The 15054-nt window shown below is 46.2% G+C and overlaps 1 protein-coding gene across 2 annotated transcripts in view; it reads right to left on the bottom strand.

The window, feature by feature from the left end:
- Positions 1–15054, bottom strand: part of LOC149320463 (major histocompatibility complex class I-related protein 1-like) — a 35157-nt gene that overhangs the window by 1965 nt on the left and 18138 nt on the right. For both annotated transcript variants that reach the window (XM_089501895.1, XM_089501904.1), the window contains exons 3-6: positions 13628–13903; positions 2707–2994; positions 2291–2371; positions 220–258 (exon numbers count right to left, since the gene is read on the bottom strand). In XM_089501895.1, the coding sequence (XP_089358021.1) occupies positions 220–258; positions 2291–2371; positions 2707–2994; positions 13628–13903 (684 nt within the window). The remainder of the gene's footprint in view (positions 1–219; positions 259–2290; positions 2372–2706; positions 2995–13627; positions 13904–15054) is intronic.

Genomic DNA, 15054 nt, shown 5'->3' with positions numbered 1-15054 from the left:
TTTAAGTTAGTTAAATGTATTCTTTAGGGTCCCATACTTTACTCCTTTACTGCCAACCTAGCTGGGAAGCATCTATATGGATCTGTCCAAAGAGCTCTGTGACTTCCATCCTTCAGAATGACTAAACAGATCAGCAGCTGTGTTTATTATTATCTTTTTTTTTACAAAATGTTTCAACTTGGTTAAAAACCTGATTTTAGAAAAGGAGTAGTCACTTACTTGATGCTTTTTCATAGTCTCGCTTCTTTCGACATTTCTCTATAGAGACAGAAAACAGTAATCAGAGGTGGTTTCCCACCACCACCACCACCTCAAAGAGATCATGCAGTTTCACAGCCCTTCCCAATCTTAGGCATATTTACTCAGAACATAATCCACTGTGTCCAAGGAGGCTTATGGCCCCATTTACTGTAATATTGTATTTCAAATATTTATATCGTGGACCCTCCACATTGGCAGCCTTAACTTTTGCAGATTTGATTATTCATAGATTTGATTAATATGTTCTCTCAAATAATCTCTATGTCCTCCAGGACGACTCTGCTGGAAGTTGACCATAGAGTCACAATGGAAAACCTAGAGATTCCAAGAAAAACACTTCTCTAGGCATTTGTAGGTCTTCCAGCAAAATTCTATGGTTAACTTCTGGCAGATGTGGACCACAGAATTGCGCTTGTGGACCAAGATATTGCTAAGGAGATTTTCTCTCAGGTTAAAAAAGTAGTGTTTTTTAATTTGCAGCAAATGTAGAGGGCCCACACTAGTCTGTCAGGATAGAAACCATTGCAAAGCAGATTATAACATAATTAAAAACACAAAACAGATGATCAGACCATAAAACCAAAAACACACAATTAAAATGAAAAAGAAAATATAACAATTAAAATAATAAAGGCAACCAAAACCTTAACTTTAAAATACCAAAATTATTATCAAGTGCAATGTAGAACAAGTAACTTTACAAAGTCAGCATGGAGGAGGCCATACACACTCCCTAAGGGAAGACACTGCAAAGATGGGAAGCCATCAGAGAAAAGGCCCTGGACAAAGCATTCCTCAGTTTTTCAGAGTCCTTCCTAGTCAATCTAAAGCAGCCTATCGTCTATGTTCTGTAATTACAGCCTTTTTATGAAATAAAATGTATATATTTTCTTTCAGAAAACTGATATATAGGATAACGCTTGGGAAGACATGCCCCTCCCCAATGTCTACTGGTGCTACAACCTATGGGGAGAAACTGAAAACATCAATCATAGAATCATTGAATCATTGAATAATAGAATGGGAAGAAACCACAAGGGTCTTTTAGTCCAACCCCCTGCCATGCAGGAACTCTCAATCAAAGCATCCTGACAGATGGCCATCCAGAGACGTTTCAGACAAAATTGGATCCCCAAATATAGGACAATAAAGATGAACCCATTTCCTACAATTAGGGATAGGAATCCTGCATCCCAGTCCAGACACTTCTGTTGTTAGACTAGAACTCTCTGCAGTCTCTGGGGATGAAATTTAGAACTAGCCATTTAACAATATATGGGAGTCCACGGGATTCCCAACCTTGGATTTGGGATCTTCAATGGAGTTTTGCCTAGAGAGAGCAGAGGAGTCAGGCTCAACCCTGGCCCCACAGCCAGGAATCTCCACAACAGAAAGAAATGTTCCTTACATACAGAAACACCTCTGTACAGAAATTTAGTCTGAATCAGTATGCAAAGGAACTTGTAGCACCTTTGAAACTGAAAGAAAGAAGTTGGTAGCATACGCTTTTGTAGACTTAAATCTTAAGGTGCAACAAGATCCCTTTATATATCAATATAAAGACCCACTGGGACTTCTACATAACTATGTCTATGGCCCAGGTGAAAATATAGACAGTTGATAAAATGACATTCAGCTGCCTTCCAGTCCTGGGAAATTTGGATTTCAGGACCCAGGCTTCATCTTTTAATGATCAAAAGATTATTTAATCTCAGACAAACCAGCTTCAACAACATATCAGGTGGGAGGGGATAATGGATTTAGTACTAATAGGGGTGCAATGTGGATAAATTAAAGATGGCATCCCAAGGGGACAGGGAAGCAACCTAAATAACCTTCCAAACCAAACAGTTTGGAAACAACCTAAATAGCTTTCAGGTACTTTCAAGCTTATGTTTAATACGTCCTATATGGGGAAACGACCTGGGAGTTTTATGGAGGAAAGGTGGTCTTTGCCAACAGCAGTCTCGAGAAGAACATACCACAAAACCAGACACATGACCCAGAAAACAGATTCACATGCACTTACTAATAAAGAAGGTGAGCCCAACTGCCAGCAACACAGCTACCATGACTCCCACGATGGCTCCCACAATAAGCCCCACATTGACTAAAAGGGAAGAAACACATGGCTGTTCAGACAAGCTCATCAGAAACCCTGAAATCCCTTCAGCAGAGACATGACTGACTGAATCTCTCAACAAGGCCCATGACCTTCTCTTGAAAGGACTCTCTCCCCACAAAGGCTTACCAGTAAACAGAATTACATGCTTCATAAAAACCATTTCATTTAAAAAGGCACAGAGAGCCCAGGATTGTGTGTATTATTTTAGTCTGTGTTCATGCAATCCAAAGGCAGCAATAAAACTAATTTTTGGCTCACTTCTGTCAAATAAGGACCTTATTATTTTTGGACCTATTCCGTATGCCCCTCCAGTCCCTTACCACCAGTCTCTTCAAAAGCCAAGACCAGAGGTTTTCGCAGGCTGGCATGATCCACGTGGCACCGATAGAGGTCCCTCTCCTTGGAGTCAATCTCAGTGCTGAGCCAGGTATAGTATGTCCCATCAGAGTTGGGAGCGATATCCCTACGGAAGGTCTCATGATCCAAGTTCTCCTCTCCCTTCCTCCAGGTGGCTTCAATATCTTTGGGGTAGAAGCCATAGACCTGGCAGATCAGTGCTTCCTGGCCACCTCCAATTGCCTGGCGTGTGACCTTCCCCACAGGGGCCTCTGAAAGAAAAGAGTCAAGTGAGCATCAAGACATCTCTCAGAACCTTCAGAAGCAACAGCAGGAGGAAGGGGCTGCCTGGGTTAGTCCAGTCCTGCCCTTTATCCTGAAATAGGATACTCATCACTTTATTTTTATTTTATTTTATTTACAACAGATAAAAAACAAAGATTATATAATAATAATAATAATAATAATAATAACAATTTGTTTTATTTATATACCGCTATTCCAAAGATCATAGCGGTGAACAGCAAGTAAGCTAATTTGCCCCCAACAGTCTGGGTACTCATTTTAGCGACCTCGGAAGGATGCAAGCCTGAGGGGATGTTCTCATTGGCTGATACGCCGGTTCCCGAATCAAATCCAAGGTGAGGCGTTCCTATTAGAAACCAGATTAACTCTAGAACAGTTCTAGAACAACCCGCAATCGTCCCCACTAAAAATCGAATCGTAAAGCAGTTTATAAATTTGATTCGTGTTTTCGTCATTTAACGTGGGTTAAAAAAATAGAAGGGTCGAACCTACATTTTTTCCTTGAATCGGGATAGGAATCGGAGCATTTAAATAGGAACGACAGCCTTTGAAATCGGGTTAGCTGGATGGGAGGAGCGGAGCGCGATGGGCTGGCTTGGGGGGGAGTCGCCCTTTCTGTCCCCATCCGTCGTGGCTGTCGCCATTTTTGCTTCCCTCACCCCTTTGTCCGCTGTGGTCTTTCAATAAGAGATAAGGATTTTTTTTTATTTTTTATTTTAATGGTTTACAGGCGCTTAATCTCTTCAGCGCTTTAAGCGCCTGAAGTCCCAGCTGCTCAAGTGCCTGCATCTGCCAAAGGACTACAAGGCTTCCCCCGGTGGATTGCAACCTCCCCTCTGTGTGGGGAGAGCCCATTTCTAATGGAGGAGAGGCAGGAAGGGAAGCCTCCTCTCGAAGAGGCATTCCCTGCCTGCTTGGGCTCTGATCTCGCCCAGACAGGGAAGGGAAGCCTCCTCACGAGGAGGCATCTGATCTCGCCCAGGCAGGGAAGGGCTCTGATCAAATGGGGGGGGGGGGGGATAGTGCCTTTCCATCTCTCTTTCTCAAACGGAATCTGCCTTCTCCTCCAACCTTGGAAAGAGAATCTTTGGGAAGAGTGCTCCCTCCCTGCTTTTCCAGCAGCCTCCTTCATTGATCTCTGGGCTCTCTGAAGGGATTCTCCCTGGCTGTCTTGGGAGACATGAAGCGGGGATGCTGTCCTGCAAAACCTATCCCCATAGTTTCTCTGGAAACAGCTTGGGCTCCCCAAATTTGCTTTGCCAGCAGCCTCCCCCATTGATCTCTGGGCTCTCTGAAGGGATTCTCCCTGGCTGTCTTGGGCGACATGAAGAGGGGATGCTGTCCTGCAAAATCCATCCCCATAGTTTCTCTGGAAACAGCTTGGGCTCCCCAAATTTGCTTTGCCGGAAGCCTCTCCCATTGATCTCTGGGCTCTCTGAAGGGATTCTCCCTGGCTGTCTTGGGAGACATGAAGAGGGGATGCTGTCCTGCAAAACCTATCCCCATAGTTTCTCTGGAAACAGCTTGGGCTCCCCAAATTCGCTTTGCCAGAAGCCTCCCCCAGCCTGGGGTCTTTCTTCCAAGGCAGCAAAAGTGCTTTGGGCAGTTTTCTCTCCCTCAACCATCCTTCCCCACGAATAATTGCAGGACTCATAGGCACTTTAAGCGCCTCCTCATTGGTTCTTCTATAACAAACCGCAAAATTTAAAAGTGACGTAATGATGACGTTGCTTTGATTGACAGCCCCAAAATGGTGAGTGGGAACGAAATAAGGCTAAAACCGATTTATATATACACCGTTTTATTTGAATAGGAACGAAAGCGGATCACTTAAAGCGAATCAATTGGTAAATGAGAACGAAGAAAAAAAAGCGATTCGGAACGCGGGATAAGACCAGGGTTATTTTGAATCGATTTAACTGATACCAGTGTATTTTAAAGCGTTGTAAATCGCAAGTGGGAACCACCCCTGAGTCGAGCTTGGGCCCTTTTGCTGGTCTTGAACTCGCAACCTTGTGGTTTTGAGTGAATGGCTGCAGTACAGGCATTTAACCACTGCGCCACCATATATACATCTTATGTTCTATTACTTGTCTTGTCACATTGTCATAGTTCAAAGTTACACTTCCCTTAGTCTATTAACAGTAAATACTCTTGCTACTTTTGTTATATTCCATATAGTTTTATGTAATACCATTACCATTAAGCAAATATTCTCCATTTTATGAATACAAAAGGACATATTGTTGCATTTGCATTGCAGTTTCTTGTTTACTATCTCTTAATGTTTATTATTTTGATTTTTGATTATGTCTTCCTGCTCTTTTGCCTTCTTGTCATCTTTTTTTGCAATAATTTGTTACTGGAGTCCATTCCTCTTCCGTTATCTTCTCATCTTTTTAACCAGGTGGTAAGTTTATCCATTTCTTCCATATCAGATAACCTTAAAAGCTATTCATCTACTGAAAGTATGTCTTGATTTTTCCATTTCTAAGCAATTAATATTCTGGCTGCAGTTACCATATATAAAATAATTTAACAGTATTTTTAATTGATTTGGGGATCTATCTTATTTACCATATTCAATAGATACATCTCTGGGATAAGCTCAAATTTCATTTCAAATATTTCCTGTATTGTATTATGGATTTTTTCCCCCAGTAAGCTTTTAGTTTCGGGCATTTCCACTATACATGTATCCATGAACCAAAATTGTGATTACATTTCCAACATTTGTTGGAATTGATATTAAATAGTTTTGAGATTTTTAGTGGCGTTAAATACCATCTCTGTTCTAATTTCCAATAATTTTCTTTTATATCTTGGCATTTCGTAATTTTTTCCGTTACATTTCTTGCATATTCCCAGCTATTCAGGTCAATGATTCTCCCCATGTCAGTTGCCCGTTTAATCATATTTTCTGTGATGAAGTCGGATTCTTGGTTTCTCTCTACTAAGACCTTGTGTAGTCTTGCCATTTTCTTTCCTTTTGTTCTCAATAGAATGTCATCAAATTCCTGTGTGTAATTTTCAAAATTTTCCAGTTTAAATTCTATCTTGAATCTTTCCTTAAGTTCATCACTTTAGCATATTCAAGAAGTGAACCTCGACCCAAAGAAGATTTGCCTTTTAAACACAGATGGTGATGGTATTAGATCTGAGGGACCAGACACACAGCGAACACAGTCAAATTTGGCCTCCGGCTCCACCACAAGCAGCCAAAATCAGCCATAGATCACCCAAAATCATTACCAGAAGCAGTGCAATGTCACTTCCTGTCATTATTTTGGCTAACATGTAATTTCTCAAAGGGTGCATTTTCAAAGTGAGGAATTGAATGTTTGGGATTTGGAGTCTTTTGGCATGGTTTTTGGACAAAACCCCAAAATCATCCTTTAAACATTAAAACAGAATTAAACTATTTACAGTATTAAAACAATTTACCCTCAGAAGAATAAAACACCATTAAAAAGATAAAATACTCTTAAAACAGTCCCATGACAGTTTGGAATTCCCTCCTCAGGGAAGCTTGGATGGCTCCTCTTTTGTTGTCTTTTTGGTGGATGGTTAAGGCCTTTCTTTCCAGCAAGTTTTTAGATTTTTAAGAAGTGAAGGGCTTTTTATAGTATTGCAGTCTTTTTAATCTTGTAAAGAAAAAATTTACTGTTTTAATTTTGTTGTTCTTGTTTAATCCTCAATTTTGTATCTTTTTAATCGTATGTATTTTTATTATAATTTTCAGCCTTGTCCCCAGATGGCAAAAAGTGGGATATAAACAAAGGGATGGATGGAAGACACACTCTCTCCTTTGGTGCCTGGCTGTTCTGGTTGAGGCCCTATCTGAATTAGCCCACTCCAGAGCAAAATAAGGGCTTCACAGATGCATAGAGTTGGAAGAGACCCCAAAGGCCATCCAGTCCAACCCCATTCTGCCAGGCAGGAACTCTCAATCAAAGCACCCCTGACAGATGGCCATCCTGCCTCTGTATAAAAACCTCCAAAGGTGGTAATTCCACCAGCCTTTGAGAGTCTGAGGGAATGTGTTCCACTGTGGAACAGTTCTTAACAACTAATTATATGCCTGAGGGCATGGAACTGTCAAATGAAGGATTTTCAGGCCTCTCAGAGAGACTTTATGGCTGAAGGGCAGGGTATAAATGCTCTAAATCGATCAAGCAATCAATCTTGCCTGGAAAGTATTTTAAAATCAGCAGAAAGAAACTGTGATCCCTATATAGATGGAGGGTGATTGTGCCCCCAATTGTGTGGTTATTTAGGGGTAAAATAAGTTACCTTTGCTTACTAAAAATGGGAGATGCCTATAAAGTGGATCATGAAGCGAATTAAGAGGTGTCGTTCCCATTGATGCCCAAATTAGTTCCTCAGTGCCCCGGAATCGTTTCCACTGCGATTCAATTCAAAATCGAATTATATCATATAATTCGAATTAGACGCCTATAAACCAGTTTTAAAAAATAGTAGGTTATAACGCGGGTTATTCTTGAAAACAGGGTACAATTTGCTGTATCTGAATGGGAACGACAAGGGTGTCTGATGCAGGAACCTGGAGATGGGAGGAGCAGCATTCAAGGGGCTGGCCTGGGGGTGTCACCCTCTTTGTTCTCTTTCTGCATCGCCAGCGCCATTTTCTTGCATTCGCATAGCCTTTACCTCCCCTCTGCTCCTCATTCATAGACTGATGTGTGAGGAGAGCCAGTGAACACAATTTTTAACTCTTCTTTTTTCTTTTTTCACCTCTGCCTGAGTGCCTAGGCAGCAGATGGGCTTTGCAGGACATCCCTGCTTGATCGCCCCCCAGACAGCCCAGGGAGCAGTGGGGGAGGTAAAGCGATTTTGGGGAAAGGAGGCTCCTTCCAGAGGAACTATGGGATGGGCTTTGTAGGACATCCCTGCTTGATCGCTCCCCAGACAGCCCAAGGAGCAATGGGGGAGGAAAAGCGATTCTGGGGAAAGGAGAGCCTGGACGCCCAGGGATCTGAGGGGGGATCGAGCCTTATCTTGTCTCTTCCCCAAAGATTCTCTCCCCGTTAATGAAGCCTGCTGCCTTCTCCTCCTTGATCTGATTTGCCAAGCCTCCTTCTAGTCTGGGGAGACACAACAGAAGAGCCTTGGATGCAGCCAATTTTCATTGGCTGCCCTAAAAATAAAAAAAACCCTAGACTTGTGACGTCTGAAGCCTACACACTTGATTGACAGCTTGTGGACACAAATGGGAATGGGGAGCAAGTTAATCCGCTTTAAAATAAAGAGATTTAAAATAAATGGGAATGAAAACAGGGTCTAAATGAATCGAGGTAATTTGCCCCTTTTGGTAATGGAAACGATGGAAAAAATTTGAATTATTCCCAGAACATAATCCGAATCAGAATCGCTCCAATATAATCTGTTTTATCTGCCAAGTGGGAACACCCCCTCTCAGTGGAGAAGCAAACTCTACAGGGCAGGTGCAACTTTCCAGAGGCAGGGCCAGGGCTTTCATTCAATATCAGTCCATTCGAACTGTAAGACCTTCAAGAGAGGCTCTTCTCTCTGTCCCATTGACTTTTCTGGGCCATTTGGAGGGAATAAGCAAAAGTAGGCTTCTCAGGGGCTGCTCCCAGACTTGGGAACTCCCAAACGTTTCTATTCCTTTAGGCTTTTAAAAATAGATTGGGTTGGACATTTAATGGTGTACTGTAACATTTTGTTGGGTTTGTATGGATTTTAAAAAAATTAATATTACTGGTTTTATAACTTTATAAATTGGTTTAATATTTTTAAAAAATAACCTTTATATTTATGCTTTTTATTAATTTTTTTGTATAGCTTTTAATCTGTGCTATTTTTAATAAACTGAAAGTTGCTTTGAGTCCTATTGCTGGGAAAAGGTCAAAGATATAAATGAAACAAACAAATAATAATAATAATAGCTGGGGTGGGGGGAGACTTCACACACCAATCCACTCCCTCCTATACTCTGCAATGCTTCAGACTACTAAAACATTTGACAGACTTTTGGGGACTAAAGCTGAATCCACACTGCAGAAATAATTCAGTTTGACACCACTTTAACTCCCAAGGCTCCAGCCTATGGAATTCTAGGAATTGTAGTTTGTTTTGGCACCACAGCTTTCTGATGGAGAAGGCTAAATGTCTCACAGCACTACAATTCAGGGAGTTGGACTGGACGGCCCTTGCAGTCTCTTCCAACTCTATTATTCTCTGGCGGGGTACAGACGGGCAGGAGAAGACGTCTTGGAGGTGTATTTAGCTCAATGCGGAGCTTCCAGACCGCCCGCCCCGGGGGCGTGCTTCATGTGTTGGGGCTTCCACACGGGGGGCAGTGAAGACGCCTCACCTGGGTCCGTTTCGGACCCGGAGCTTCCATACCGCCGCCTCGGAGGACGCCGCAAAGAAAGGGGCAGCTTCCGCACGGGCGGCCCAAACCGCGGCTTTTTTTTTTCTTTTGCCGGCTTGTGGATGCGCAGCTGCGCATCTCCAGCGCTAAGCAGCGGCGGCAGAAAGCCTATGTGCGCATTTAAAGCGCCCAGGCCCCTTTAAAACTTTTCCCCCCGCTCTGCCCAAGAACAAAGGTGGCAGAGGAGAACGTGGTGCCCATCCTGGCATCATGTGTCATTCTGCACAACATCTGTGAGACCAAGGGCAGGGTCCTGGATGAGGGCATGCGATATAGGCGCCGTTTTGTGCTGCCCACCCTGGCACCAATCACAGAGGCTCAAGAGAAAGAGAAGAAGAAAGCAGGGGAGACTGTGAGGAATGCCCTGGCAGATTTTTTTCTGACAAGGAGAATCTGAAGGATGGCTCCTGTGCCATCATCTGTGATGTCAGAGTGCAATGTCCTGTAATAGCATAAGCACATGAATAAATGTATCCCATTATCCACAGCCTGTGTCTGCCTATCATTCCTGATCTGTGCTGTGGGCATGTTTTGCCACGTGCCTGAGGGGGACACACACAAACACACACACACAAAAGGTCTCCTGGCGCCTGTTTTCCTGGGTCAAAAAGATACATCAGCTCCAACTGCCAATTGCCCCTTTGACAATGTATCAATCCCCCTCAAATTCAAGCTTTCCTAATGGCCCATTTGAATGTATCAATAGGGCACCCAGAGGGCATCTATTGGGGGAGAGATTCAAACTGCTCCTCTGAAAGCTTTCATTGGCCTAGGACCACCTTGGCCTAACGGCCCTGAGCCACAGGTGCCCATATATACCCCTGCGCAACTGTGCAAGACCCCAGGACGGCGATCAACATGGCAGCGCCACGCAGGAGGGTCCCGATCCGCATGGCCTACTGGACCGACGAGGAGGTCGGGATCCTCCTGGACTCCCTGATGCCACAGGCAGCCGCTCGAAGGGTGATGGCCAGCACCAACAAGCCGAACCGGGGGTATTTTCTCCAGGCATCCCGTGCCCTCGAAGAGCGAGGGTTTCGAAGAAAGATGCATCAGTGCAGAGTAAAGTTTAAAACTCTGAAGGCATCTTTCTTCGAAACCCTCGAAGACTTCGGGGAGCACCCCCCGGTTGACAGGCGGCCACCATTCTTTGAGCGGCTGAAGGACCTGTGGGTCAGGGGAGACAGGCCCAGACCGGAAGATCGCCGTCCTCCAGGTAAGTCAGAGCTCTTGCCATGCCCTGTCCTCCCCTCCTTGACCCTTCCCTTGCCCTCCTCTCCTTCCTGCATGGTGCCAATGCCATCCCTCCTCTTCCCTTCTGCAGGCGTGCGGCCGAGGCGGAGGCGGAGGGAGGGAGGGCACCGTGCCAGGTCGCCCTCTCCACCATCCTCGGGGGACGAGGATGTCCCCGAGGGTGGGCCACAGCCGGGACCAGCTGCTGTGGCCCCTCCGCAGCCAGAGCAGGCTCCTCTGGCGGCAGGTAGGTCCCCAGGGTGAGGGGTGGGGGTTGCCTGCCTGCAGCCCCCACGACACTTGTGCCCTCCTCTGCCATGCCAGCATGGTAAGTTGGGCCTTTCCTTCCTCTTTTCCAGGGCTTGAAGTCCTTGCTGCTGTTGCCGCCGCCGAGGAGCCTGGCCCGAGCCGCCGCCTGCCAGGGGAGCCAGGGGACTTGGCCCTGGATCGAGTCCTCCAAGCCCGGCAGCAAGGTAAGTGCAGAGGGGAACCCAGGGAAGGGAGCGGGGGCACCCAGAAACCCTGCCTGTGGGAGTGGGTGATGGGCTCCACAGGCTGACCCTAACCATCCTCTTTCTTTTCCCCCCACAGAGAACCGGACGGAGAGGAGGTTCGCTGCCTTGGAGGAGAAGGTGGACAAGCTGGCGGAGAGAGTCTCCTCCATGGAAGAGACCCTCCAGGAACTCCTCCGCCGGCTGCCCGCCCCACCGCCTCCTCCCCCTCCCTGAAGCAGCTTCCCTCCCTGCCCTCTCTGCCATCCCCCCTTCACCACCACCCCCTTCACCCTCCCCCTTCCCTTTGTAAATATTGTAAATAAGATTTTTATTGTTATTATTGTTAATAAAAAAGTTTATTTTTAAAAAAATTTGTGTGTTTTTTTTTCTTTTGCTGGCTGGCGGATGCGCAGCTGCGCATCTCCAGCGCTCAGCAGCGGCGGCAGAAAGCCTATGTGCGCATTTAAAGTGCCCAGGCCCCTTTAAAACTTTTCCCCCCGCTCTGCCCAAGAACAATGGTGGTCTCCTGCCAGCTGGTGATCAGCTGGTGTTGGCATCCTTGCCCGCTTGCACTTTGCCAGTGTCACCAGCATCACAGACGCCTCCTCTCCTTTGGTCCCCGCGCTCCTGCTGAATCTGCAATGCACAGCTACAGCTGTCTCCGCTGCCACCGCTGTCCCCCTGCCATCCCCCATCACCTCCCTTGTACATATGTAAATATTTACAGTTTTAGGGGTTTTTTATTGTTAGGTGAAAATGGCACAGGAATGTGTGCAGGGGCTCACTTTAAAGTCCAAACTTTCCAAGCAGCGCATGCGTACATGTTGCTCTAGGGTTAGGGTTAGGGTTAGGGTTAGGAGTCTTAAAATGCGCTGCAGCTGTGCTGCAGCTTCCACACCTGCATGGCAGCGGACGCTGCAATTAAAGCCTGACTGCAAACCACGCATGTCCCGGACCCCGACCCATTATGCGACGCAGCTGACACGGAGCTTTTAAATGGGCAACTTATATTTGCGGCGTAGCAATTCGGGCGTACCGGTGCAGCAGCTTACATACGGAGCTGCGCACGTACGCCGCAAATCCAAAAGAAGCGGGGAAAAGCAGCACCTTTTTAATGCCGCTTCTTCCCGCTTGGGGCGTGCGGGGGGCGTGTTCATGACGGCATTCAGGTAAAGCCCGTCTGAAGGCTCTACCTTCATGACGTCATGAATACACCCCTTTTTGCCCGTCTGTAGCCCGCCTATGATTCTATGATTCCCAGCATTCCACAGCACTGAGTTAGAAATGGTGTCAAGCTGGACTATTCCTGTAGTCTGGATGCAGCCTGTTTCATTGGGAGGAAGGGGGAAATGTATCCATAGACTGCACCATTCAAGAGGCAAGCAGAAAGGAACAATATGCTTCCCCACCTGAAAAACGACAAAGGTATAAACTCTCTTACACCACTATGCTCCTTTTGTACATGAACCAGAGAAATTTTCTCTTCATTTAGAACCACTGCCATCCCTTTTACGAAAACCTGAATCCAATGCTTGGGGGAAAATGGACTTGTTTTTCTGAGAAGTATATCATACGGAGCTTTTTGGAGATTTTCCGGCTCAGTTCTGATGTGACTGCACTTCCAACAATGTGCATTCACATCGTAACGTGAATGTGTTATCAGACGCCATTCCTTTCTATGGGAGTTCCTTGTGAGGTGCTTCCACAGTGATTCCAAAGTGACCCTTCATTTTGGTAAAACCGGAAAAAAAGTGACTTCACAGAATTCTCTTCCAGGCTCACTTCGATTGCACTGTGAAATGGTCTGATGTGGAAAACCACTCCCGATGTCACCCCCCCTTGGCCCCCTACGTCCTACTCCGTCATCCCCTCCTCCTCCTTCACCCCATCTTGCCCCCTCTACCACCCTGCAACCCATCTCATCATTCACATCATCCCCTGCCTTCTCCTTCATCCTGATCCTGGCCCCAGTGACCCCCAGCGACCTATCCCATCACTCCCTGCCTTCTCCTGCATCCCAATTCTGGCCCCAGTGACCCCCAGCAAGCTATCCCATCATCCCCTGCCTTCTCCTGCATCCCAATCCTGGCCCCAGGGACCCCCAGCGACCTATCCCATCATCCTCTGCCTTCTCCTGCATCCCAATCCTGGCCCCAGAAACCCCCAGTGACGTATCCCATCATCCCGGTTGCTTCTTCACCCCATGAAGGATGAGAGCTAAGGAGGGGGCAGGGAAGGAGGACAGTGTCCAGAGCCCCACTGAACATTTGAATGCTGGCTCCAGAATCATAGTACAACCACTATAACACACTCAGGTCCCAGACCTTTTCCTGGAAACTGGATGATGCATTATATATTTCTGGTTGAGGAAAAATGCCAATTTGGGGAGGGAGACACCATGGTGAACCCTCCCTGGCAGGAGCCCTCCTTCTTTCACCCATGCGCACCACTCACCTGTCCTCAGCAGCACTTCCTTCCCATACTCCAGGTATTTCTTCAGCCACTCAATGCAGATCTCCTCCAGGTAGGCCTTGTGGCTCTGGGCAATGGCAGGTTCAGCCTCCCACTTCCTCTTGGTGTTCTGGGCTGGAAGATCAGCTGCCGTCCAGGTAAGCGTATCCTTGTCAAAGCTGATGTAGTCCTTCCCATCATAGCCAAACTGCTGATACCCGCCCTTACTCCCATCTTTCCTCAGCTCACAGCCAAACATCCACTGCCAGGTGTGAAACCCTGGAAGAAACCCAGACAAGGTGAGGGGGTTGGGGGAACCCTAAGCAGCGTTGAGGGTAAGTCCCTCCCTGCCACACACCAAGCCCCACAAACAGGGTTAGGCAGGACTCCCCCCCCCCCTATTTTACCTCAGACTGAAGGAAGAGGCAGACAGAGGCCATTATACAAACGTCCATTGTTACTGAAGAATGAAAGCAATGGAATGTTTTCTCTTATTAATCACTAACGTTTACAACTGACTCCTCAAACCCTTTAGCTCCTTTCTCTGAACATCCTTCCCTCCACTCCCTCCTTTGCCTTTCCCCTCCTGCCTCCCTCTCTGGAAAGCCTCCCCTCCATGGAGATTCAAGGGACTCTCACCAGAGCCTACAATGGACAGAAAAAAATATATGGGGAAGGGGGGTAATTGGGAGATGTTTCAAAAAGAAAGAAGGCTGATTTTGCCATCTTCCTTCCTCCCAACATTCAGGACTCCCCCAGGATTACAGGCATAATCCCAATCCTTGTCTTGCCTCACCTGCCTGCTGTGAATAAGAAGAGGGGTATGTTGGACCTCAAGAGAAAGAGTACCTGCGCTCCTCCATCCCTCTCCATCCGTGGCCTGCCCCATAAAAAGAGGGAAGCCTCTGAGGGATCTTGTTTGGAGAAAGAGGCCCCATGTTGCCCAAGAGAGAAAGGGCCAAGCCAAGGAGGGATTTGCTGCCTCTCAAAATGGCTGCCAGGTTCTGGCCAGAATTCAGGCCACCCTCCACTAAGGGGGTTCCCTGCCATTTCCCTTGACTCATCCTAGAACATGCTGCTGAAATACAGAAATTTCTTCTACATCATCACTGCAAACAAAATAAATATGCTGCACGCTTTTTAGTTATGTAGCTTCCTCCAAATAAATCATTTCATAGACTCAGAATTCTTCATCTGGATAGTATATTTTGATTCTAAAAATGAAGTGAGGTTGCAGTTCTTTGTCGATTTGCTTGAGAGGAAACACTGATGAGCTCCATCTAGGCTTGCCATAGTGCCGGACCTCCAAACTGGGAAAAATGTAGGACAAAATTTTCAAATGTAGGACACAAAATTGTGTCCTACATTTGAAAATTTTGTCCTACATTTCCCCTCGCAATCATGGCGGGGAGCGGAGGCCAAGCGGCGAG

This window comes from Sceloporus occidentalis, unplaced genomic scaffold (assembly GCF_023333645.1).
Source record: "Sceloporus occidentalis isolate IW3139 unplaced genomic scaffold, rSceOcc1.0.p SCAF_1, whole genome shotgun sequence".
NCBI lineage: Eukaryota > Metazoa > Chordata > Lepidosauria > Squamata > Phrynosomatidae > Sceloporus > Sceloporus occidentalis.
Note: the sequence above shows the minus strand (reverse complement) of the source record. Positions and strands in the feature narration are given on the sequence as shown.